This window comes from Lutra lutra, chromosome 2 (genome assembly GCF_902655055.1).
Source record: "Lutra lutra chromosome 2, mLutLut1.2, whole genome shotgun sequence".
Classification (NCBI taxonomy): Eukaryota; Metazoa; Chordata; class Mammalia; order Carnivora; family Mustelidae; genus Lutra; species Lutra lutra.
In genome coordinates this window covers 186,355,499-186,383,457 of record NC_062279.1, presented here as the reverse complement: position 1 = coordinate 186,383,457, position 27,959 = coordinate 186,355,499, and the positions used below count along the sequence as shown (strand labels likewise).

The following is a 27,959-nucleotide window of genomic DNA, read 5'->3' as shown; positions in this document are numbered from 1 at the left end:
CTATCTTTTCCTAGGTTCCTTTCGAAAGGAGGTCAAATGAGATCAGTCTTCCCTCCTTCTGTAGAAGGAAATTAAAACAGTGTCAGCCCAGTATTCCTGGGAGAAGCTGCTTCCTGGACATTTCTACCTAGGAAGTAAAGGAAAGCATGGAGGGGGATAGCCAAGCTGCCATCGCCCTAGAAATCAGAAGGCAATGGGTAGGGAGTGACGGAAACGCATAGAAAAAGGAGTAATCTTGGGCTTGGAAATCCACAGGACAGTCTTCCAGACCTATTGGAAATGTATGTGTGGTCAAATCTCAGCAATCCTTTCTTCTAGACCTGCTTCACCAAGTAAGTGCATTTCCCTAAATGATCTCAGACCTTGCAGGAATTTGGGGCACACCAACATCACTACGGCTCTGATAGGCACCTCGCTGGTGCTGGGGGCTGGGGATGAACGAGTGAGCAGGACAGAAGTGCTTCTACAGAGGCGGAGGCACGCACAGTCGGTGGGGGGCACAGAAGTCTTTCCTAGGGGCTGAATAAGGGGCGTCCCAGCCAGACGTGAGAACTGAGAGAGCGTCGCCACCACCAACCTTAAAAACCCCGATCCCAGCCTGTTCGGGCCTCCTGGTTTGCCATCCTCCTTGGCTCCCAGTCAAACCCTTGCCAAGAAGCTAACAGACGTGCACTGTTTTATTTCCACGCTCACCCCAGAGCCCAGAGGGCACGCAGAGAGAGAATGCGCGGTGCCCTGAGTCAGAACTATGACCGGGGGCGGATCCCGCTGCGGGTGGGGAGTCGGGGGCGGGCAGCGGGTCGCTAGTGACGCGACGGAGGCCGGGGGCGGTGGGCCCCGAGGTGACGCGCGTGGGGCCCGCGCCGTCTCAGCCCACGTGTCCGGGAGATTTAAAAGTTGGCGGCGCGCGGGGAGGTCCGCTTGGCCGCGGAGCCCCGGGAGCTGCGTGCAGAAGACACAGAGGCACTGCCAGGCTCCCGCGTGGAGTGCTGGCCCGGGCAGCGCAGAGTCCGAGCCCCGAGCCTCCCTCCAGAGCCGAGATGCCGCAAGCAGCCAGCCGTCTTCGCCCCGCGGCCGCCCCGGGACAGGTGGCCGCCGCGTCCCGGACCCTGCTGCTGCTGCTGCTGCCGCTGCTCGCCTGCTACGTGGGCACCTGCCTAGGTAAGCGGGCCCCGCGCGCCTCCCGGGCTCCCTCCACCCTCCCGCCCCGCGCCTGCCGCTTCTCGAGCCTTTCCCCCAGCCACCTGCCGCGCCCTCTTCCCTCCCTTTCTCACCTCTTCCGTTGGTTTCTGGTTCTCTCCTTCCCCTCCTGCTGTGGGGCTCCCCAGCTTCTCGCCTTTGATGACCCGCGCGCGTCGCTGTCCGCGGGCGGCGAGCGGAGCAGGTGCGAGTGGCCCGGCCAGAGCGCAGTCCCTGCAGGGCCGAAATCCCCAGGCCCCCGGTGGCCTATGGTTGGAGGAAACTTGCAGGGCTCCCTCGCACTCGGGTCATCCCTGGCCCGGGGCCGGTGAAAACTGACATAAATTAACAGTGAAAATTAAAATGCATTCCCTTTCACTGCAATTACTGGAGGAATGATGGCTAAAGTAAAACGAGAGTTTGATACTTCACCTGCTGGTGCCAGGTCAACTTGGATAGGGCCCATCTTTAGTGAATGAACTCCATCCACATAACCCGTGCGGGCCCCCTTCTAGGTGGGCTCTGTGCCGTTTGGGTTTTGACGCACCAGATCAGGAAAAAAAGAATGGAGACTTTTTTTTTTTTTTTTTTTTTTTTAAGATTTTATTTATTTGACAGAGAGAGAGAGAGAGAGAGAACAAGCAGGAAGAGGGGTAGGAGGAGGGAGAAACAGACTCTCCCTGAAGCAGGGAGCCCAAGACCCTGAGATCATGATCTGAGCCAAAGGCAACAGCTTAAGGGACTGAGCAACCCAGGTGCCCTGGAGACTTTTTTTTTTTTTTTTTTTTTTAAACATAGAATTGGAGAGGCAAGTGGGCAAGCCTGGCTTTCAGTCCGTGTTTACAGCTAAAGCCAGTGAAGGCAAATGTGACTTGATAAAACAGGGACTTCCTGTTCTTGACCTAGAGAAGAGGAGTGGGAAAAGCAAAGGCGAGGTCAGGGAGGGGTGTCTGAAGCTTGCAGACAAGGTAGAGCTGAGCCCAGCACCTGCCAATGGGAAGATCACTTCCCTATTTCCTAAATGTTACTTTTCCAGGTACCTTGAGGGATCCATCCTTTACCTCCCACCTTTGACCCAGAGTCCCCCCCCAGGGCCAGCCACTGTCTCGCTAAGATCACGAATTTTCTAACTGCACAGCAGTGTCTCTGAGTTTCCCTCTGCTCTCCTGTCAGTGAGGCAAAGGTAGGCAGACCATCTCATCATTGTCCAGAGCACTGGGGACTTGAAACCATAACTCCCGGGACCTTTCAGAGTCTGCAGGCTGGCCCTCAATTAGAGGTAGAAAGACTGAAGCAAGTCTTTTCCAGTGGGTTTATTTTTATCGCTGTCGTTTCATTGTTTGGGGTTTTTTCCCCCTTTCCTGGGGGCATTGGAGAAGGGGGCAAGGAAAATGGGACCATTTGGCTGTGGGATCTAAGCAGTCAGAAACTAGTCTTAACTTTCTCCATCACAGAGCCAGCAATAATACAGCATAACTTATGCAAAGTAATATTAATATTTTTCTGTTTTAAATTTGTTATTAGTAGAATTAGGATGGCAACCTTTATCTACCTTATTAAGGAAACAGATAATTACAGTTTTTTTGATAATTATAGTTTTAAAAGTGTCTTTTTTTTCTGTAAAGCAAATGTACTTGCCATGCACATTACATGTTGTATGTTTACAGTGATATTTTCATCAGCTGGGGATACTTGCTTTTTGGGAAGAGGGGGAATTTTCAGGCCACTGGTGATCAAGCAGAAACTGTGGAAAGCTGCTTTCTAAAAAGGACAAGTCTTGGGTTTTATTTCAGAAAAGAGTGTTTCTGCTGGCTGGCCAATCATCTCATCAATATCCCTCATATTTCTCAAGCAAAGGGATAAGATGCCTTTCTCACTGCACAGAGACCCCCTAGACTACCATTTCGTATCTTTTCCCCCTTTAGACCTGCTCTTGATATTTTAAAAAACCTAATCTTATCTCTCTAAAGATGTGAGGGAAAGGAGAGAGGGGAGACATAAAGTGTGATCTTCCCTAGTCCCGAGTCCCTAAAAATGGCCCTGGAGGGGAAGCACGCCATGTATAACCGAACTTGGGAGATAATCCACCAAGATTAATCACCATGCAGGATGCAAGTGGATGTACCTAAAAAAAACAGTGAAACAAACATCACAAAGCCAGAGGGAAGTAAGACAGTGTCAGTCAGTGGAGCAGCCTTGGCAAGACGGGTCAGAAGAGCCCACAACAGCAATGCGAGACGAAGAACTGGCCACAGGTTTAGTGGATGGAAACGGTTTATGCTTCAGAGAACATTATTAAAATAAAGAAGGAAATTTCCTAAAAGAGGGTACATTTTGGATAACTGCAACAGACCTTGATTTGGTTTGTGACAGCAAGTGATCAAAATACTCGAGACTAAATTAAGAAGTGCTTTTTTTTTTTTTTTCTGGACACCTGGGTGACTCCGTCAGTTACGTGTCTGCCTTCAGCTCAGTCATGATCTCAGGGTCGTGGGATCGAGTCTTGCATCAAGCTCTTTGCTCAGCGGGGATCCTGCTTCTTCCTCTGCCCCTGCCTCTGCTCGTGCTCCCTCCTTCTCTCTCTCTGACAAATAAATAAAATCTTAAAAAAAAAAAAAACCAAAACTGCCCTTTCCTACTCAGACCCCTACTTATTGAGTAATTCTTAAAATTCAGTCAACAAGAAGTTTCTCCCTTTCAAACCCTATACTCATTAAGTTCAAGCGATGAGAAAAGAAAATTAGCACCACTTTTAGAATAATCAAATCTGTTTTTCGGAGAAAGACAAATACTAAAAGATCTGACTTATATGTGGAATCTACAAAAACCCCAACAAAACAAAATCAAGCAAGGGGCACTTGGGTGGCTCAGTGGGTTAAAGCCTCTGCCTTTGGCTCAGGTCATGATCTCAGGATCCTGGGATGGAGCCCTGCATTGGGCTCTCTGCTCAGCAGGGAGCCTACTCCCCCTGCCTCCCTGCCTCTGCTTCTCTCTGCCTGCTTGTGATCTCTGTCAAATGAATAAATAAAATATTTTTTAAAAATCAAGCAAAATATGTGAATACAGAGAATAGATGGGTGGTTCATAGAGGTGGGGAGGTGCATGTGTGAAATGGGTAAACGGAGTCAAAAGGTACAAACTTCCAGCTATAAAATAGATCGGCCACAGGCATGTAACGTACAGCATGGGCACTATATGGTCTATTTGAAAGCTGCTAAGAGTAAATCTTAGGAGTTCTCATCACAAGAAAAAATCTGTAAGTATGTATGTGATGGATGTTAACTAGACTTATTGTGGTGATCATCTCACAATATATACAAATAGAATCATTATGTTGTGAACTAATATAATGTTGTATGTAAGTTATACCCCAATAAAAAGGTCAATGTTTCTTTCTCTTACAGAGGTGTATTGACAGATACAAAAGTTGTCTATCCATATTAATTGCATTAGTTAGACCGTGCAACATAAGCCTAAAGGTTTCACTTTACTAGATAGTACGTAAGTATAAATATCTCAAAACTCATCAAAAATAGTGCAGTTTTCAGGATCTCAAAGATAAGGGCAATGTCTCTGACTATATTGGAGGAAGTGTCTAGTACTCTTATTTGACAATATAAAGCCCATATCTAGGGTATCTTGGGGGAGAACATCACACCAACTTTGGTTGACAGATACACAAAGGAGAGAAAAATAATTTCCCCTAAGGTTTGGGTTTGGTACTAGGATATTAGTGGGTTTCTAAAGTTGAAAGCATTTTAAAATGTTGGCTCCTTTAACTTTTTAACCCTGAGACTGTATTTACATGTGTTGTGTAAGAGCCACAAAGTACCCCTTTTTGATTACATAAGAGCTTGGGACTAAGTTAGATATAATGGCGATTTCTGTGTGGCCCGGAGCAGGCTTGGGGGCATGGAAGGAGGCAAGCTCACGGTTTTTGGTGAGGTAGTGTGGAGGAAGGAGGGTGGGAGACAGGCAGGCATAGGAAGAACATAAAATTGTATCCTTTGCATAGGAACACCTGTGAAACAAACAGCAGTAGAGTGAGTGGAGAAATCAGAAGTAAATGCCGGTAAAGACTGAATCCAAAGAATGGAAATCTTTGCGTTTTCCCTTTGCATCAGTACTTGGTTCTGGTTTGGTTCTTTAAAGTCGACTCCTGCTCTCACCCTCCATCCTCTTCCTCTCACCTCCTTATTACTCAAGTCTTAGTAACTGTAGACAAGCTGCGTGTCCAAGTTGTGAGGAAAGGGCCAATGGCCTTTTAGACCGTTTTCCTGAGAACGTTCATATCCTCCTTTAGGAAAGATTTAGACTCGTTAAAGAGAAGCTTAGACCCAAAATGTTTCTTGGAGCTGCTTAGTTCTGTTGAATAAAGAGGCATCCTCCATTTCTTTCTTTTTTTTAAACTTTTTAAATTTTTTTTTTTTTAGAGATTTTATTTATTTGATAGAACACAGCAAGAGAGGGAACGCAAGCAGGAGAGTGGGAGAGGGAGAAGCAGTCTTCCTGCTGATCAGGGAGCAGGGAGCCTGATGTGGGGCTCAATCCCAGCAATCTCCACACTGAGTGCAGAACCCAACATGGGGCTTGATCCCAGGACCCCTTGATCATGACCTGAGCAGAAACCAAGAGTCAGACACCTAACCGACCGAGCCACTCAGGTGCCCCAGCTCAGTGAGTTTTAAGTAGACTTCTAGAACTGTCCAGTTATGACAATAATACAATTTTCCATGACACTCCCCCAAAATCTGTTATGTCCATGTGCAGTCAGTCTTTATTCTTACCCCCAGCTCCAGGAAACTACCAGTCCTTCTGTTAATACAGATGTGCCTTTTCTGGACATTCCATGTAATAGAATCATACAATATTTGTTTTTTTTTTTTTTTTTATTTGCATCTGGCTTATTTGATTTAGCATAATATGTCTGTGATTCCTCTTTGATGCAGCATATATTAATACTTCATTCTTTTTTATTGCGCAAGTAGTCTTCCATATGTGCACTCACCACGTTTTGTTTATCTCTTTTCAGATAACAGACATTTGGATTGTTTCCACTCTGGGGCTCTTAGGATAATGCAGCTATGCACGTTCATAGATGTGTAGAAAAAAGAAATCCACTCTTTATGTCTTTGAGATGCTATTAAGGTTTATTTAATAATTATGTATCCTTATACTAAGTCAAATGCTGAAATATCTAGTTGAAATAGGAGGGTAATGATGTACAGTGAAAATGAAAAATGGCATCCAAAACTGAATTATATATAAATGTTTAACTTTAGAATAAATACCATAAAAATAACATGTAAGTATAACTTTATTTTTAGGTGCCCCAGTATTATCTCAAGGATTACAGCCTGAACAAGAACGACAGCTGTGGAATGAGGTAAAGCATTGTCCCTATACATTAGTGGAAACTTTATCTTCTTTGAAATTATCAAATGAAATAAGATAATTGAATTTGGGAACAACTATAATTTTACTAATATTCTGATATCATAACATTCAGAATTATTATTCTTTTGAAATGAAAGAAGGAAAGATGAATAGAAACAAAACAATTATAGTAAATGGTAAAGTGAGATGGCAGAAATAAGCCCTAATAATAATTACAATAATGTGAATGTACCAAAAATACCACCTAAGGACAGAAATTCGCAGATTGGAATTTTTTTTAGAGATCCAACAATATGTTGTCTATGAAAGTCACACTTAAAGGCACCTGGGCGGCTCGGTGGGTTAAAGCCCCTACCTTCGGCTCAGGTTATGATGTCAGGGTCCTGGGATCGAGCCCCACATCGGGCTCTCTGCTCAGCGGGGAACCTGGCTTCCCCTCTCTCTGCCGACTTGTGACCTCTCTCTCTGTCAAATAAATAAATAAAATCTTAAAAAAAAAAAAAGTCACACTTAAAAAAGAAAAAAAGGCCAAGCAAAAAGTATGGAAAAGGACATACCAAGCAAATATGAATTGGAAGAAAATTGGAGTATCAGTCTTAACATCTGATAAAATAAAATCCAGATAAACAAACCATCTTAGCAAAGAGGGACCTTATTTTATGATTTTAGTAAATTATGCTCAGTATCTCAGTATGCGCAGATCTTAAATTATATTCAGTGTCTTATGCTGATAAAAGAACAACAAGGTAAAAGATACAGCCATTATTAATATGTATTTTTAAAAACTCAAAATTTACTTAATATCTAATAGAACTTCAGGGGAGAATAGATCAGTGAACATTTGTAGTTAGAGATTTTAATACACCTGCTCAAAACTGATGTTAAAACAAATGACATCGATAGATATAACAAAGATATAACCATACAATTAATAAGTTTAATCTATTTGAAATATTTTTTAAAACCTACACTAAATAGTATATACATTCTTTTTGGGCATAATTGGAACATTAAACAAAAAGATGCCATGTGTTAGGGCACAAAGAAAAGTTCCGCAAGTTAAAAAGGAACCATTTTAAATGTTTTCCAGTCATAATGCAATAAAATTAGAAATTAACAACACAAATATAACTTCAGTATCCCATCTGTTTGGAAAATAAGTAACGTTTTGGTAAATAATCCCAGGCTAAAGAGGAAATTACAAAATAGTTAGAATTAAATGACATAAAAAATTCTAAGTCAAAATTTGGGGGTGCCTGGCTGGCTCGGTCAGTAGAGCACGCGACTCTTAATCTCAGGGTTATGAGTTCAAGCCCCATGTGGGGTGTAGTTGGACTAGAAATGCCTGAGAGTAAATGCTCCCACCCCTGAGAATACCCCTCAATTGCTAACCCAAGGGAGTTGGTAGATAAATACCTCAGCTGCCTCTTCCCTCGGTTGGGATAACAGATGTGCTCTGCATTGGCTCCTAGAGTTCCCCAGACAGACTGATCCCAGTTAGGCATGGTGGTAATCCACTCGATAACATATACTTTATGGAATTCCTTCTCTTCCCTGTTTATCCTCTTCGATATTCCACTAGTGCTTCTGGGATCATCTCCCTAATAACCTACTCATATCCACATCACTATCTCAAGGTCTGTTTCTGGGAAAACCCTAACTAAGGCGAAATGCACAACTTACAATAAAAGTACCATTAAAAATCAGAGGGAAAACCACAGATTGCTTGGCAAGTGAAGGTGAAAAACTGGCTCGCTGTATGGAGAGAAATAAAACTAACACCCCACGACCATTTTGTAATGTATAAAATAACAAATCACTATGTTGCGCCCCTGAAATTAATACATTGTATGCCAATTATTCTTCAATTAAAAAAACTAAGGGGAGTCCAAGTGGATTAAAGATCTAAATATAAAGGGTAAATTACAAGAATTAATAGAATCTATCTTTTTTATTAGGACAGTATCTTCGTGAGCTAGGAGCAGGGAATGACTTCTAAAACAAAATTGCAAATATAAATCATGAGGCCAAAAAGATGATGGATTGAATTACATTAAAAGTAAATATTTCTTTCAAAAGGACTACATTTAGAAAGTAAGAGCTTTTGAAAGATGTTGGCTGTGTCTCCACACTGAGTGCAGAGCCTGACATGGGGCTTGATCTCAGGACCTCTTGATCATGACCATAAAATACATAAAATGGGTAGTAAGTGCCAACTGCTACACAATCTCTAATAGCAAAAAAGCTCATAAAGTCTGTTATAAGGTTCTCTGCCTTGATATATCAAAATACATGCCAGAGGTATATAAACAAGAAGAATAATTTAGATTACAGAGATTAATGTATAATTCAGAAACATTTATTTTAGCTGGAAACCATATTTCTGTGGAAAATTTTTGAAATTAAATTTTAGATGATAAAGCTGGGAAAAAACTAGAATTGTAAAACACTAGAAATTCTTTTACAGGAAGAGATATTTAAAGAAATTAAGACACTAAAAGATGTGCTTTTCCGCTGGAGGTTTTAAAAACGACTGAGCTCTCCAGACACTAGAAACACGTCCTTTTCCAACCTTGTATGGAGACCTAACCATTTTCAAACAAATTCATCAACAGACTCTACAGAGTTCTCAAAAGCAATTAGTGGCTCTTAAACCCATTAGGGCCACAAGCCCAGTAAAATGAATGAATGCTTATCCAAACGGAAAGTGGGTGAGCAGTGTTGCTGTGCCTTTCAAAGAAAAAAGAACAAAGACTGAAGAGCTTTGCAATTATCTCCTATTTTGATTAATTGGTGTTTTTTCTTATTCTGATATTTTTCTCCAAACAATACTGATGCACTGATTAGTTAGCCCTTAGGTTCAAGGGTCCGCTGTTCTTGGACAGGGCCACCTTACCTCGGCACGCAGCCTGGTCTGCAGGTGGACAACTTTGCCTTTGAGTGTGTGGTATCTTCAGATACCTAAGTACCACAAAAACCTTGCAGGAGGGATCGGTTCCTCCGACCCTGCTGATGCAAACTAAGTAACATTTAAGGGTGATATATTAAAGCACTGGTCATAATTCAAGGCTTTAGAAAGGTATCTTTTTGCCTTTCCCCTCTCAATTGACTTTATTTTCTTTCTACAAGTTCAATGCTACTTAAAGAATATTTATTGAGCACTTATTCCGGACACGTTGGATATGCCATATCCTGTGTGCGTATGTGTGTGTGTGTCTTTATAGTTGTGACTCTGGATTTGCATGGCATGGAAGAGGGGCAGGTGGGTGGGCACAAGGGATGAGAGGAATTAAAAAAAATTTCCCTGGGACTACTGGGTGGCTCAGGTGTTAAGTGTCTGCCTTAGGCTCGGGTCATGATCGCAGGGTCCTGGGATAGAGCCCCACGTGCAGGTCAGGCTCTCTGCTCGGCAGAAAGCCTGCCCCTCTCCCACTCCCCCTGCTTGTGTTCCCTCTCACTGTGTCTCTCTCTGTCAAATAAATAAATAAATAAATAAAATCTTTTTAAAAATTCCCTAAATATTTGTGATATATGGAGAACATGACAGGCTCTGTGAGGATAAAAAGGAAAGAGACATTAAGACTTTGGTCTTCTATAATATTGTATACCTTCCTTATTCTCTAGATTAGAGAATCAGATGTTAGAGTACATGTTCATCTTGGAAGCAATAGGAGCATGAGGAATTATGGCCAAAGAGTATGATTATCCCCTCTTCTGTATAGTATAAGAATGGAAATGAAATTAACCTGATCAACAAAGAATTCCAAGATGTTATGCCATAAACAGTACTCCAGTTACATTATCCAAGACAGACAAGAAATCAGTACCATTTTTTCCAGTCCCATTTTAAAAGGCCACCGAAGAAATAAATGCCATAAACTACTCCAGACATCCAGCTTTAGTGCTAAACTTCGCAGCACAGTTCTTTAATGATTAATATAAATCTCTTATACTACAGTTTAAAGTCTTTCAATTTTTCTCTTTAGGACAAAGACTGAAAACAGCTGTCAACTGTAGTTCACTAAACCTTATTTTTTTAATCTGTAAAGATTTCTTTATTTCAACCACAGCAGCTAATATTCCCTAATTCTAACTACAGCCATGACAAAAATACAATAGTATTTTGTTGTATTGCCACCTCCTTTTTCATAAAGATGATTTGATATCACGTTTTATTTATAGAATTCAAAATGTTCCTTAGTACTACAAAACACAGGTGATTCCCCAAACATCTATTTCATGGTAACATACATCAGTGTTAATCAGTCAGCCACAAACAGTATCTCCATTTAGATTTTCATCATATGGTGTGTATTATATTGTTGTTAATCTTCAAAGGAAAATTAGATATGCACAAATCCCACTGAATGAAGAAGGCTGTCATGTTATCTTTGCTTCAGCCACAATCGTCCACATGACTTCATACACCCACGAGAAGTACAGGTATTTCATAAAGTGATTGGACAGTAGAAATACATTAAAATTTGCTAGTTACAAATGCCAAATAGGGTCAGTATGAAAAAACATGTTGTCATTAATTATGCTTTTCCAAAAATCCATCCCCTTTACCTTTTAAAGCAGACTAGCAAATATGTTATCTACACATTTAACTCATATTCCCTATAGTAAATATTCTGACTTAAACTAATGTCTGAAGAGTGATTGACTGACTTCTACTGTTAACTGTGACATTTATTGACATTTGATGTTCCATGAAATACTTCTCTAAATTTTTTCTATCTGTAAAGTTATTGTCCTTTAGGCACTCCCTCGTGTTTTCTTTTCTTTTTTTTTTTTTTTTAAGATTTTATTTATTTATTTGACAGAGAGAGATCACAAGTAGAGAGGCAGGCAGAGAGAGAGGGGGAAGCAGGCTCCCTGCTGAGCAGAGAGAGCCCAATGTGGGCTGGATCCCAGGACCCTGAGATCATCACTTGAGCCCAAGGCAGAGGCTTTAACCCACTGAGCCACCCGGGTGCCCCTCCCTCGTGTTTTCTAAGGTGTATTTTTTTAAAAACAAAGGTCTTTCCTCTTTCATTACATTTCTAGAGTTTGAATTTAGTGTGACTTTGGGGATACTGAGTAATGACTGAATTTCAGTTAAAGGCTTTGCCACTTTCTTTACATGTTATGGTTTCTCTCCTCTGTGAGATCTATGATGGTGAGTAAGTCGTGAGTTCCAGCAAGAGGCTTGCCACAAATCTTTGTGTTTGCAAGGTTCCTCCTCAGTTTGAACTCCGTGTTGTGATTAAGGGTTGAGAAGTCCTTAAAGATTTTACCACGTCCTTTACACTAATAAGGCTTCTCTCTAATTCCATGATACTGAATGAGGTTTCACCACTGATCAAAGGGCTTCCAGATTCTTTATAGTTGTAAAATTTCACTCTAGTATAAATTCTCTGGTAATGACTCAGGGATTAGCATTGTTTAAAGGCTTGCCACATTCTTTAACTGACACTCAAGACTTAACAGCAAAGAATTCAGAAATCTATAAACTTGATAAATGTGGGATGATGCTTAACCATCCGTCAGTGCTCAACAACTATCAGAGTATCAATCACGAGGAAGAACTTCACCTGTGTAGCAAACTGAGACAGGCTTTACAGAGTCGTCAAACATAAAAAACTACCACAGTCCATAGGGGAAGGGAAGGAAAAATAAAATAAGGTGAATCAGAGAGGGAGATGAACCATAAGAGACTCTTAACCCTAGGAAACAAACTGAGGGTTGCTGGGGGATGGGACAGCTGGATGATGGACGTTAAGGAACATTAAGGAGGGCACTTGAATAATGAGCACTGGGCGTTGTATGCAACTGATGGGTCATTGAGTTCTACCTCTGAAAGAATACAGTATATATTAATTAATTGAATTTAAATAAAAAATTTTTAAAAACTACCAGAGGCTTTATAACGCAGAGAGAATAGATCAATACAGTGGGTCTGAGGAAAAGTTTAAGCAAGGCTCAAATGCTGATATACGTCTGAGGACTCACTTTCCAGAGAACCATTATAAATGTAGTAAACGTGCGAAAGTCTTTCCTGAAAGCTCAGAACTTATAATACATGAGAGTATCCGTTTTGGAGAGAAACCTTATAAATGTAATGAATGTAGGGAAAACTTTCAGCCAGTCCTCCAAACTTGCTGAACATCAGAGAATTCAGGTTGGAAAAGCCCATATACATGTAATAAATCTGGGAAAGTCTTTGGTCAGTGGTTACGTCTAAGTAGATGGAAGACACAGCCCGAACTGGAGGAAAACTTAGAAGAGTGAAGAGTGTGGCAAAATCTTTACTGATTCCGTAGTAAACCACTGAACTCCAACCCTTTCCTAATGCTGGCTCCTTGCTAGAGAACTGGTAGCTGTCGTGTAGAGTTTTTTCTGTGTATTATTTATCAATTAGCACTTATGCTATTATCATGTTAATTAATTTGTTTTTTTAAAGATTTTTATTTATTTGACACAGAGAGAGAGATCACAAGTAGGCAGAGAGGCAGGCAGAGGGAGAGTAGGAAGCAGGCTCCCTGCTGAGCAGAGAGCCAGGACCCTGGGACCACAACCCAAGCAAGTTAAGGCAGAGGCTTTAACCCACTGAGCCACCCAGGCGCCCCTTATCATGTTAATTTAGATAATGTGATCGGATTTACATAATAAAGAACCACAGGATCACAGGGTGCTTCTTAATTTTGAGGTCATTCTTTCTATTTCCAAGCTGTAACTGGCATTTTTCTTTTCCACAGATAGATGACGCTTGTTCGGCCTGGCTGTCCCTTGATTCTCAGCCTCAGGTAATTCCCATTGGAGGTGTTTTTGTAGCGACATAAGTAGATGTCACTCCATTTCTCCCTCTGGACCTGTCATTACTTTATGGACTCATTAAAACATGTCAACACTTTAGAAATCCTTACATCATCGCCAGGTAATAATCAGTTCTGTGACTTTATGTTGTGAGGTCATCCCGGGGACTTTCTCTCTAAGGGAAATAGATTTACAGATAATATGCACATATTTTGGAAATGAAAATGCTAATTTCAAAAATTCTGCGTTAGGTTAAAAATAACATATCTGTTGTTGCATTTGGAGGCTAATATCCTCTCCCTCAACTGAGTGTGAAACCCACAGAGAGAGAAACATGGAGTCAGACTTACGGAGGTCGAAGTGTCACTGTAACAGTGAAGTCACTTTACGAAGGTGGCCTTAGATCTGATACCAAGTGTGTTTGCTAAAACTACTCCCAGAATTGAAACTGGGCTTGGAGGGTGATTCGAGGCCTCCGGGCCAGTCAGGTTTCCAGGCACAGGGCAGAGACCCAACAAGAACACCAGCCAGAGAGCGGCTCCCAAGGAGGAAAGGGCTGAAGGGAGCATGCCCACTTTCCTCCTCCCAGTCAACGATCAGTGCTCCCGCCTCTTCCACAGGCAAGAGTTCAGACATGGTGGGGAAGTGAGGAGTGTTTGTATAGCTTGTGTACGTGGAAGCATGAGGCGTTGACAGTAAGCATGCCCTCTCCACACCATCTCGATGGGGTGCGCTGCTTTCTGTCTGCTGCACTACTCCCTAGTGTGGGTGCAGCAGAGTTAGCCTCAGTGTGCTGCCTTTGTTCATCAGGATCACTAGTTCCCTGGCCAGAGAGGAGGGCTCAGCCTCTTTCAGACCAATCAGTGGCGTGCTTGCGGCCTAACTACTAACTGCGAAGCCCCCATGTAAACCCTCTGTGGTCTGGCTAAGGTGCCATGCTATGCCAAGGTCATGTCGTCCTTCCAGAGTGTCATCATGGCCGAGGTGGAGAAGCAGCCTCGTGCAGTGCTATATTCCTCCTGACTTGACTCATCCCCCGGTCTGCAGGCGAGCTCACGGCATTAGATGGAAAAAGCAAGACCAGGATCACAATAGATGACATTTATGAATAATATTTCAAGGTGCTGGAGGAGCACTAACAGCTTATAACATAGATGGATGTTAATCAGCGTATAATGCAGAAGCATGCATTTAAAAGTCAGGAACACCCTTGGAGTCATCTTAATTCTTCAGTACTAAAAGCATGAATTTAAAAAACATTCATTTAGACCCCATGAAGCCAGACGAAGCTTTTGCTGGATTTGGAGACTGCACCTTTTGAGGAGAGCTTTGGTAAATTTACTATGGAATCATTTACGTTTACTGATACGACTTATATTTTTTATTTATTTATTTTTTTAACTTTTTTTTCTTTTAAAGATTTTACTTGTTTATTTGACAGAGAGAGATCACAAGTAGGCAGAGAGGCAGACAGAGAGACAGAGGAGGAAGCAGGCTCCCTGTGGAGCAGAGAGCCCAATGTGGGACTCAATCCCAGGACCCTGAGATCATGACCTGAGCGGAAGGCAGAGGCTTAACCCATTGAGCCACCCAGGCGCCCTACTGATACAACTTTTAAAGAAATCATTACTTTTCACATTAATTATAATTTTATTGTTTGTGTGATTATCTCAACATTCACATACAAAGCATTCACATACAAAGCATTCACATTCAAAACATTTTTACCAAAGAGGAAAGAAAGGATCTTTAAAGTCCACAAATAAAAAATAAAATATTAAAAACAGTATGAGAAAAATCCTTAAAGAATAGTTGTAGCTCAGAAAATCATGGCTTCATGAGAAGAGTGGGTGGAGAAAATGCAACATGTTTTGAAACCTTTTCTGTCAAACTTCGGTCCTGTCACCAAGCCTTGTCCTTGTCCTTGGCTTCTAAGCTGTTCTTAGGAGACACTGAATTTATTCTTCTCTGTGTTAAGAGACACATGACATCACTAGATATTTTCTTTTTATTGTTTTGTGTTTTACAGCATTTCTACATGGGCCATAAAAGGAGGTTTCAGGAATTTGTTTCCAGATTTTTATGGGGTGACTTATGTATCCAACCCGGAGAGGAAAAAGTGGGAAGGAGTGTATCAGTGTTACTCTCTCTCATCCGACCCCCCACCCCCACCCCAGCTATAGGCTTAATGGCCAATGCCAAGGCCACACTGCAAGGTCTGCAGGCCAGACGGCCAAGGCCCCAGGCCACCCAGGACTAACTGCGGGTCATGTGTGGTTCTGAGCACGTGACAGTCTCCTAGAACCTCCCTGTCCTCCTCAAGCCCGCGTTTTAAGGACGGAATGCGAATTAGGTATATGAAAGTGTTTTGCAATTTGCTGAAGCACTACGAAAATAGGATCCGTTTCATATTATTCCTAAATATCCCCACAACGTGCCCGGCAGGCAAACAAATGGAAGAGAGCAAAGCAGACCTCCGAAGCGCTAGGGAGGATGCCGTTGGGGCTCCGCCCGGATCCCTCGCTATAAGCCACGCGGTCACCGTGCGCTGTTGTTGCAAGGGCGAGACCGTTGCTGGCCCCGAACAATCCTTTATGGCGTGTCTTCCCAACAAAGAGTAACTGTTGTTGTAAATCCAGCTTTACAGGCCACAAATTCTTTACTGCTCTTACTGCTAGCTAATTGCCACGTACCTGGCACCGTGCTGAGAGCTCCGCCTCCACCTAATCCTTCCAAGAACTCTCCGCAGGGATGTTGTCATCCCGGACTGGTGGCTGAAGACCGTGAAGTTTAGAAAGCTTAGATAACCAGCCCAGGGGGCCACAGCTGAGGAACAGAGCTGGGATTGCACGGCTTTAGAATTTGAGGCAGCTCAGCTCCGCAGCCCACATTTTCAACTACTAATTCTACGGCTCCCCGCGCTCCCCGCCCCCAGCACGGTTCCAGCTCCTCCGTACTTCTGCTATGCGTTTATTAAGTAATCAATTGTTCGTGGTGCTAGTGTGCTGAATCCTGTGCAAAGCAGGTTTCGCCCCTGCTTGTCCATTTGTGTTACTCCTCACCACACCCAGCCGGCGCCCAACCGCAGGGAGCCCTGCCCTACTTCTGTGCTCAGATGCTTTGACAAACCTGATCCCGGGGTGTGCAGTCAGCAGCCTGGAAAGGTGGTAACTCAGATTAGGGGCACCGTGTGCGGCTCCCTCCCCTCCCATTGTTCGGGAGCCATTGCAAGATTTTTAAATGAGCCAATAATGAGTAATATTCGGCGAGGCTCACAGATTTGGCATGTACATTCAGATTCTGCTACAAGCGGGGAAGAATAATCCCTCTTTTGGCCCTGTTCTCGTTTCTCTCGGTCATAGAATTTCATGGGGTCTTAGCAAGTGCTGAGAACTATGTATCTGGACCACAGCGGAAGCCCCCATCCACGCCTATGCCCAGCACACAACATTCTCCCCTTCTGGTTGCAAGGAAGGTTTTACTTTTAGGAGTCAAGTGTTTGTCATGAGAGAAACCAAGGGATTCCTACAGAGTTTTAATGGGACACGAGGAGGATTCTCTTCTGGGTATTTGCAATATCCTTGTGCTCCTAACATTCCATAGTTCTCTCTTCTAAGTAAATGATGCGAAAGCAAAAGCCTGGTCTGTCTATCTTCTTGTTTTCTTTAGGCATCCAATGCATTGGAGGAGCTTTGCATCACAATTATGGGAACTCTACCAAAGCCCCAGGTAAGGTTGAAATAGTGTTTTATTTATAGGAAAAATATTGTTCAGTGATACCTTGGAATTCCTTCTGGAAGAAAGTATGCCTAATTTCGGGAGCAGTTCGTGAAGAGCTAGAAGAGCTTAAGTTGGTTTTGGATAAGATACAAATAGTTCGGGGCACCTGGGTGGCTCAGTGGGTTAAGCTCAGGTCATGATCTCAGGGTCCTGGGATCCAGCCCCGAATCCGAATTGGGCTCTCTGCTCAGTGGGGAGCCTGCTTCCCCCCCTCTCTCTGCCTACATCTGCCTACTGTGATCTCTGTCAAATAAATAAATAAAATCTTAAAAAAAAAAGAAATAAATAGTTCAGCTTCTCAGATATGGGAGAATTTAGCGACAATAATAAGGGAGTTTACAGTCATCTATTATAAACAATATTTAATTAATTTCCCATTTATTTTTAAAGATTTCATTTATTTATTTGACAGACAGAGATCACAAGTAGGCAGAGAGGCAGGCAGAGAGAGAGAGGAAGGGAAGCAAGCTCCATGCTGAGCAGAGAGCCCAATGCGGGGCTCGATCCCAGGACCCTGAGATCATGACCTGAGCGGAAGGCAGAGGCTTTTACCCACTGAGCACCAGGTGCCCTTTCCCATTTATTTAAGAGCAATATATGCTTAACCAGTTTCAGGCTTGTATTTTATATCACATATTTTTAAAGATTAAAAATAATTTTATGTTATAAACTTTATACTACATATATTATAGTATATGATTATAATATACTACATAATATAATATAGTATTTTATATATTATAATTTTATAATACGTTATATATAAGATGATATTTATTGCTCTCTTTTTTCAATAGGAAACAGATGAAAAAGATAATACCAAAAGGGTAAGGTGATTTCTGTAAACACATACACTAAAAAATAATAAAAGAAGTCGGTAACCATTTATAGTAAATCTCACTTTTTTTTCCAACAGTTCTTATTTCATTATTCAAAGACACGGAAGCTGGGCAATTCAAATGTTGTGGTAGGTTGTAGAATTACTTCGTATTAGTAATTGCTAGTATTTTTTTAAATCTGTTTTTGCACTTTATCTAATAGAGCTAAATCAAAATTCATGTTTTTCCCTTTAAGAGTTTATATGTGAATAAACAAATGTAATTCAATCTTTATTATACATTTCATTTATTTTATATCTTACTAACTACATGTACATTAAGTTTATTCATTCACTCAACAGTTATTTACTGAGTATCTATTCTGTGCCAAGCACAAGTCTAGGTACTAGAAATGTAGCAATAAAATTAGAAAATTAAAAAAGAAATCCCTCCTGTTATGAAATTCACATTCTAGATGCAAAAAAAGGGCACAAATGATTAAGTAAAACATATTGTTTTAGAACTCAATTAGTACAAGGAAAAACAAGATTTAACCAAAATCATTTTAAGAATGACTTTAAAGGATGATTGCCAAAAATGTCATTAAATATAACTAGAAATATCCAGTACTATTCCTCAGCTCTCCTTATTTTGTAATTAGGCTTTTAATGTGAGAATTTACTAAGATTAGCCAGATACCAGTAACGTGAATTCAGTTCACTCCCAAATTGTGTGGTTTTAGTGGTAGTTTTTCTTTTGATACAGATGAATTTTTAAAAAGCTATTCTGGTGTTTCAATCTGAAATGCTTAGTAATTATTCAACCATAATATTCCTTCTATGCTTGTGATTCACTGCCATGGACCAATTTAGGGAATGAGGAGCACAGTGAATTTTAAACATAGGTGTACCTCTGAAAAGGTAACTGTAATATAAACTCAGTTTCAAATGTTTGTCATATTGAATATTCTTATGTATGAGGAGTTGAATGGTAGGTTGAACTGGTTAACAAATCACCGCTAGATAGGGCTTAAAGTAATCCATTTGACAAATAAATTTAATATTTGTGAGAAGGTTCAATCCAAGCCATGCCTTTAAAATGAAACTGTATCGGGTAATCCCATGTCTCAAATAATACTTTCATTTCCTTCTGCTTGACATCTTCACATTTTGAGAAAATGTATCTTAGTCCCATTTTTCACGATCAATGACACCTTTGTCACTTTTTGTGTCCCCTGTTGTCTTGTTCCATATGTTCAGTTTTAAATACAAAATAACCTTTGTGAAGGAGGTTCCCAGATGCGCGTACACGATAATCTTCCAGACAAAACATTTTCATAGCGGAAAACTGATTCTCAGAGTTGGTTCCATCGGTCCAAACCATTTTGCATAAGTCTGGAAGCATCTCAGAGATACTGGCGGGTGATTTACTTGCCGGAAGCTGATGACGGAGCTGAGGCCCTAAGGAAAGCATTTCTCCAGCCTGATGACAAGGATCCTAGCATAGACCCTACCACATTTCATTCAATCTCTTGGCTTATTCTCCACATTCTTTGAAGCGTTCTCAAAGAGCTACATCACATAACATCTTTCTTGTTCTTTTTTGTCTGGAGCAAGTAGAGTGGGGTAAAAGCAAAACCAAAACCAAACAAATAGGAAACCATATTTATGCCCAATGCTGAGAAGCTTTCGTGCTCATCACGTGTGTGTGTTCGTGTCTCTCAGTCATCTGTCGTCCATCCGCTACTGCAGCTTGTTCCTCAACTGCATGAGAGAAGAATGAAGAGGTTCAGACTGGACGTACGTAACACAAACTGCATGCTTGCTTCGTCACTCTCTGTGGGGCCCTGAATTCCCAGTTGTGGTGATGTAGAAGACACTCTCTCAGGACAAGCCTACTATAAGTGTTTTCACTTATATTGGAGGATATAAGTGAGGAAGTGTTTTCACTCAGGAGGAAGAGAATCGCTCCTGCCCCCCTTAGTATTTCCCCTTGGATTCAAGCTGAGGGAAATGAGGGAAGCTGGAGTTACACGCTCTTCCAAGGGCCATGACCCTCCCGGTGAGGAAACTTTTCTTGGTTCAAGGAAAGGACACAACAGCGTGCCTAGTACTTAGGTTGGAACAGGAGAAAAGGTGAAGGACCATTTGCCGCTCCTCAGTGTACAGGTTGGCTGTTGGCTAGAATGGGAAGCTTTCTACCCAAATACTAAAATGTTGGGAAGAGTAAGGCTTGTGAAGGAAATAGACCAGAAACTAAATGCAGGCATCTTTAATTTTCACAATTAAACAGAAATATGGCCTCAATCCAGTATCTGTGTTTAAGAGGAATACAACTGAGTTTTAACATGTTTTAACTAGAGATTGTGGAGTTTTTATTGTCATTTTAAAAGAATTTTTAACTCTTTCATTGATGAAAGTTTCTAGGTATTACTTTTAAGTAATGCCTCACATTGTTGTAATGCGTTTTAGTTTTAAGTCTTACGTTATCTCAGTTTATTCTTTTGGCAATTCTGTTAGTACTTATGCAAGTATTGTTATCCCCAGTTTACTAAAAGGGAAACAACTCAGAATAAAGGTGTTTCCCAAGATCATGCTAGTAAGTGAGATTAGAGATTACAGCAGAGTTTTCTGACTTCTTGTCTAGGCAAATATTTTTTTCACTATGCTCTCTTTGTTGTCTAATCTTGGATTCTTCTATTATTTCTTTAAATGATTTTAAGTGATCTCTACAACCAACATGGGGCTTGAACTTACAACCCCGAAATCAATAGTTGCACTTTCCACTGATTTAGCCAGCCAGGCGCCCCCACATACTTCTATTACTTTATTGTTAGATTTTCCCTTAATTTAAGTACCATGTTAATTTTATTCTTACAATACTACCAACAAACGGTCTTCAAATACCTTTAAAAATGCATCCAGTCTAGGCAAATAAATTCATCAAAATTTATTTTTATGGTCACTATTTTCTTCCTAAATTCTTCACATTCTTAAACTAAGCTTCCGTCAGGGAAGACAATATCTACTGCCAACTTGAATAAGAAATGTAAGAGGAACTGTAATAGCCTCTTTAAAAAAAAAATCAAATTCGTAGTCAACAAACTTTCTAGAAGTAATATATGCTTTTTTGAATTAACTTTTACTTTCTGTACACTTTGCTTGACTGATGAATAGTGTAAGATTTCAATTTAAAGATGCAGTTTCTTAAAACACACCAACAAATGACTTGTTTATTATACCACTTCGCTGTCATTATTTACCAGATCTAAACACTCAGTATTGTGGCCACTTGATACTTTGTCTAAATGTTCCACCTTGAGCAAGATTGTATTTCCAGAAAACTAGCTGAGTATGTAACCTCTGACTTAGCAGTATGACCTGATGGACAAATAACTCCTAAAAGTATTTTGCAACAAGCCAAGTTTCATAGGAACCGATGAAAGAAAAGAATGTAAGACATGAATTAAAAAATTACAGTAGAGTGTAAGCTTTGTTGGGCCTAAGTCTCCTAATTTTAAAACAGATTTTTGATAGTGAAATGTTTTGTGTTCTTAAGGAAAATGAGTTTTCAGATTTTGGGCATCCAAACGCTTTTCTTAAACGTTCTTTGCTAGATGTCCTCACTTCCGTCCCGACAACTTTTTTATCTCTACTTCCTAAATTCTTTCTCCAATAAGACTATACAGACCTGTATGTTTGGGCTTGAAAGTTTTAAAATTTGGCACTCTTTAAGTTACATTTTCCTTGTCTTTTTTTTCCTGTTTAATGTAACATACGTAACTTTTCTTATACAAGCATATAAATATATAGTTTCTATGTGTGCATTTTAAAATATTAAGTAATTTGGGGGAGTTTGTAGTCAGGATGAGAATTAGGTACAAAATATTGAGAATTTAAAATACATTTCCTGTAAAACAAGGATTTCAAAGGTTTTTTTTTCAAGCTTTTAATTTATTTACATAATCTCTACACCCAATGTGGGCCTCGAACTCATAACCCTGAGATCAAGTCACATGCTCTTCCGACTGAACCAACCAGGCACCCCAAATTAATATGGGATTTCAGAATTTTAATAGATGTCAGAGCCATTTCTTAGAATTTAAAATTTGATTATACTTACAGAATAATTTCAAAAGGACTTGATAACATATTTCATAGTGATTGCCATCCTTCCTGATACTGCTATAAGAAGAAGTTGTTGAAATAGGAAGCTATGAGAACCCATTTTATGGAAACCATAAAACGTTAAATCTTTTCCATTGTTTAAAATGAAATGCTTTAAGAAAAGAAGCAACTTCAAAATAACACCCATTATGAAAAACTGGTGTGTTCTTACTTGTTTTTTTTTTCCTTATCATTTCTGTGAATATGATTATACTGGGAAAATCTACTAATCTACTAAAATCTACTAATAAATAAATAATCTACTAATAAATAAATAAATCTAATTTATTCAAGTCTCCTTGAATAAATATCGTTTACCAAAGTTGTCCTTCAATTTCAATTTCAATTCCTATGGAAACATAGTGTATTTTAGGTCTGACACAATTCTATTTTACATTTTTCCCTGATCATGTGTTACACATACAATATGTATTTTAAGGAAACTATTTCGTTTTAACAAAATGCTGAGAGGAGGTTTTAAAATAATTGTCTATGAACTTTCATCTCTCATTCTACTAACTGATGAATACACATGCAACTGACAAACTTCCTAGAAGCTGTTATGTTGATAAGGAAATTATTTTATTATTTTATTTAAAAAAAATTTTAAGTGAACTCTACACCCAACATGGGGCTCGAACTCGTGACCCTGAGATCAAGAGTTGCATGCTCTACCAACTGAGTCAGCCAGCTGCCCCTAGGAAATTATTTTAAAATACAACATTCTGGTGATATTGCTAAGTGAAAGTTCCTCGGGTATACATTTAAAGATTACTTATTGATAGGAATTTTATACTCAAGTCCTTGATTCCGTCCTCGTTTAATTATGGTAGTTGAAAATAACTTGGAGCTTCACTAAGAATTCACTAAGAATTTGCACTTATTTTTACTGTTAGTTTTGATTTGTAATGCCCTCCTTTTCTCTTCCAGGAAGAATTCCAAGGTCCTATTGCAAGCCAAGTTCGAAGACAGTTTTTGTTCAGGGTATACAAATACCACATTTTTAAAAAAAAAATCACGCAACATTTAAATTGAAAAAAATACCCTGACTATGCACTTATTTACATTAAGTTTTTAAGTTTGTTTATAGATATTTGATATCAGGTGCTCTAGTCTTGAGATTCCCTTCTTCCCCCACCATATTGTTTTAATTTTATGGTAGCTCTGATCTTTTCTCTAATCCACTCATGTTTGTAAACACCCCAAGTGACATTCAGATATTAAATAGTTTATTTCTATCAAATTTCATGTGCAGTAAGTGAGTGTCTTAAAGATGCATTACTCCTTAAGTTCCAAGGAATCATTTACCGAATATTTGATTCAAGAGACTAGAACAGTTATGACTATTTTCATAAGTTTTTTTTTTTAAAGATTTTATTTATTTATTTGACAGAGAGAGATCACAAGTAGACAGAGAGGCAGGCAGAGAGAGAGAGAGAGGGAAGCAGGCTCAGAGAGAGAGGGAAGCAGGCTCCCCGCTGAGCAGAGAGCCCGATGCGGGACTCGATCCCAGGACCCTGAGATCATGACCTGAGCCGAAGGCAGCAGCTTAACCCACTGAGCCACCCAGGCGCCCTATTTTCATAAGTTTTTAAAAGTGAAAGAATCAACTATACCAGAGGCTATAAGTCAACAAAACTTTGTAATTGCATTTAATATTTTGCTTGTCCAAATTGTGTAAGAAATGTGAGTTTTTTTCTAAGCAGCTTTACTTTCTAAAATGTTTGTATCCTTACTACATTATCAGAGATTTTTTTATTCATTCACTTAGCAATTTTTTTTTTAATTTCTACTGGGTGCTGGGCAATGTTGCAAAGATTAGAAGCATACAGATAGGATTCCATTCTTATGCTTTAAGAGTTTACAGCCTAATATAGGAAACTGATAAACAAATACAAAATACTATGTTAAATGCACCTTCAATCCAGGCAGTTGGTTTCTGGAAGAAAGGTGTTTAACCCAGGCCAGAATGTGGAGGAGGTACAGAGAGGGCTTTAAGAGCTGAATTTGAAGAATCAACAGGAATTAGCCAGTGAAATAGTTAACTAAGGAATTTCAACTTTAGTGTTGGGCTAGGAAGAGCTATGCAGTAAGATTGGCATTTTGGAAACTAATTTTAACAACAATTTGGAGAATGGATGGAAGGGAGAGCAAAACTAGATAAAAGAAGATATAATAATTCCCATAGAAATCATTAGGTTGATTTGTATGAAAGTTAACTTCACTCTTTAGTTACACTGATTTATTTTTTATTTATTATTTTCTAGCCACGCAATGGAAGAAGATCAGAAGGTTACATTTAAAATGGTATGTACTTCCCAATTCAACCCAGTTTGAAAATTTTTGTCATTTTCAGATATTCACAAATTAAACCATGCTCAGTATATTTCTATTACTTGACTGCATGGGTGCATTAATATTCTATATACATACTATTGTTATAGGGGCAGTGGGGGCTTTATATGATGGAAAATGTCAGTATTTTAGGACCAGATTTGCTTTGCCCATGTTGTGTGTTCCTTGGACTATGTCGCAGTAGTCCTGTTGGGTTTTGTAGACATTGACCTAATCATCATTTATTGCACAGGTAATATGTCAAGGATTGTGTTATTATTGTAGTAATCAGTGTCCACAATAATGGGCCAGAACTTACAGGCTGAATGCATTTCTGTCTTCCAAGTGACCTGTATTCAAAGATTCTTTAGAAAAGTTGCGATTTACCACTTCTAGAGAACTAAGAAAATGTGGAAAGACATGAGAACATGACTTCTACCTCGGAACTCACAGAATTTCCACATCAGAGCTGGAGATAGAGTAGATATATGGGTGGTCCTACATATTTAATAAACATGTTAATCCTAATATCTTACTAGGTTGTGAATTTTGAAATTAGACCCAAATTCAGATTGATAAATTTATACCACACAACTAAAAGTATATTCTGTTAACCTTATGTAGTCTTAATGTAGATTCTGTACTTAACATACTTTTGCATATATTTTTTCATATCACTATCTCAACCCTTAAATACATAGTTAGCTTAAGAATGTTAAAATTCTTAGTATTTTCTCATAGAAACAAATATCAAAATGAACTATTTCTAACTAATGAAGATAATACCAAAATTATACAATATCCAGAAAACAAAGAGATAATAAAAACACTGCATGTTAAAACTTACGGGATTCTGCCAAAGGCATATTCAGTGAAAAATTCAATGCTTTAAATGCTATCAAGCAAGAAAGAATGAGTGAATTAAGGTTTTAGTTCAAAAAAAAAAGGGTGAACCTCAAGACAGCAAAAGGAAGAAAATTATAAAATGAAAAATGAAATTTAAAAATTACAAAATAGTTAAAAAGAAAAATTGGTAAAGCAAAATCTAATTATTTGCAAAAAATAAAATAAAATAAAATAACCTAATTAGCCTAATAACCTAATAACCTAATCAAGAAAAAAAGAGAAACCATAAATGTACAAATATACAAATGAAAGTAAGGAAATTGAAACATATAGAATAAATGGAAATCACAAAACAGTACTTTACAAATCTCTATGACTATGAGTTTGAACACCTGAATAAAATGGAGGATTGTCTAATAAAGTAAGTACTACCAAAACTGATGACAGAAGAAAGAAAAAAAGAATACCTCTGAACAGACTAATGGGCATGGAAAAAAAGTTGAACACATTATCTAAAAACTTCCCCCTCCAAAGTACTAGACCAATAGATTTTGAATTTTTACAGCTCAGAGATGGAAGAAAATATCAAAATATTTTTACGAAGCCAGAAAATACTAATATCAAAACCTTATAAAAATAATATCAAAAAAAAAGAAAACTGGAAGTCAATCCTATTTATAAATATCAACATAAAAATGTTAAAGAAATATTAGTAAGTTGTATTCGGCCGTATTTTAAAAAATTTTTAAATTATGTAACTCCATAAAAGTGAAGTTTGTTCCAACAACTCAGGATGGTTCAACATTAGGATTAAAATATTTTCTATTTCTATTAAAATATTTTCACCATTAGAAGAAAAATTATTTAATCATTTCAAAATTCCACATCAATATCTGATGTTTTAAGAGAATATCTTTTTTTTTTTTTAAGATTTTATTTATTTATTTGACAGAGATCACAAGTAGGCGGAAAGGTAGGCAGGGAGGGGGAGAGCAGGCTCCCTGCTAAGCAGAGAGCCGGATTTGGGGCTCGATCCCAGGACCCTGAGATCATGACCTGAGCTGAAGGTAGAGGCTTTAACCCACTGAGCCACCCAGGTGCCCCAAGAGACTATCTTATAGAAAAAGATGAATCTTTATTAACATTATTTATGTAATGGTCTCAAAGTAAGTAACAGGTTTTTTGTTTGTTTGTTTTTAAAGATTTTATTTATTTATATGCCAGACAGAGATCACAAGTAGGTAGAGAGGCAGGCAGAGACAGGGGGAAGCAGGCTCCCTGCTGAGCAGAGAGCCCTATGCGGGGCTGGATCCCAGGACCCTAGGTTCATGACTAGAGCTGAAGGCAGAGGCTTTAACCTGCTGAGCCACCCAGGCACCCATCAGTAACAGTTTTGATAGTAAAACACTTTGGAGAATTTCTGTTAATGTCAGGAGCAAAGCAAGAGTACTCCATCACCTTTTTTTAAATGTGGTTCTTATACATTGGCCAATTCAGTTAGATAAGAAATGAAAGAGCCAAATATACTGAAAATGTGAAGAAAAAATTTAGTGTGCTCTAGAACCTAATTAGGAACTTAAATTTTCAGACTATATTTGGCATTAATTTCTGTTTCAGCAACGAGCTGTTCACATCAGAAACATGAGCAAATATATCCTTAATTCTTTTCTTTTTTTTAAGGAACTAAGAACAAAAGGATAATGGAAAAGAGGCTATCTTTTATAATATTACAAATGTAGAGACATTTACAAAGTACACACAAAAACGTTTAATATTAAATGGAAAAAATGTCTGTGCTTGTAACACCAAACCAAGTGGTAGAGTGCTCACAAATATGAAATAGAATTTAATCCGTGATTTGGTTAGTTTAGGAAAACTTCTTTCTGAGGAAAATAGCTTGATTTGGACTGTTTTCAAGATTAGGGCTTACACGGACTAACTCACTTAAGATTTCATTTTATTTTGTTAATAGCAAAATAGTTCGATAATCATTTTTTCTTTGTTTTTCTCATCTGATTGTCTGAGGTTTTACTCTGTCCTAGGGACTTATGTTTACTTAGAAAATGGTTAGACGTAAAATAGAGTGATTTAATTGCAAAACCAAAGGAAATAAATACATGAGGAATAACTGCACCTTTTGAAATATTTTATTCATAAATCTTATTGGCATCAATGAACTTTAGAAAACCACTTTTATATAGTAATATATATGTATATATATAAATACTGTAAAATTTTGGAAAATACAGACATATAGAATAAGTGGTCTATCAAAGATTGATAGCTAAAAATATACTAACTGAAGAATAGCTGAGATATCTCTCTTATGTCGATTTTATCAGACCTGAAGAAGTATTTATAGAAATGTCTATATGCTAACATTATATACACACACCTTCACATACTTATACTTGACTTTAAATTTAATTTTTCTTTTTATACAGGATACCAACTATTTTTCGCAGAAGCAGTACCAGGGAATGCAAAATGTTGACATTTTGTTTTCTTCTCAGAAAAACTGCTTGCTAAACTTACCATGTGTGAGAATCCCTGTGTTGTAAACATTCTCAATAAAAGTTGGTTGAGAGTATAAATGTTTAACTTGTCAACAATTTTAAAAGCATCCTAAAATAGTTTTTCG

At 39.0% G+C, this 27,959-nt stretch overlaps 1 protein-coding gene across 1 annotated transcript; it reads left to right on the top strand.

Moving 5' to 3' along the window:
- The first annotated feature begins 776 nt into the window (after positions 1–776).
- On the top strand, positions 777–27,912 carry NMU (neuromedin U). The gene is made up of 10 exons (XM_047719347.1): positions 777–1,161; positions 6,507–6,565; positions 13,317–13,364; positions 17,044–17,103; positions 17,952–17,981; positions 18,071–18,121; positions 19,697–19,771; positions 23,069–23,122; positions 24,406–24,445; positions 27,763–27,912. Exons 1-9 carry the CDS (start codon positions 1,041–1,043, stop codon positions 24,439–24,441), a joined length of 534 nt encoding a protein of 177 aa, XP_047575303.1. The 5' UTR covers positions 777–1,040; the 3' UTR covers positions 24,442–24,445; positions 27,763–27,912.
- Positions 27,913–27,959: the final 47 nt, after the last annotated feature.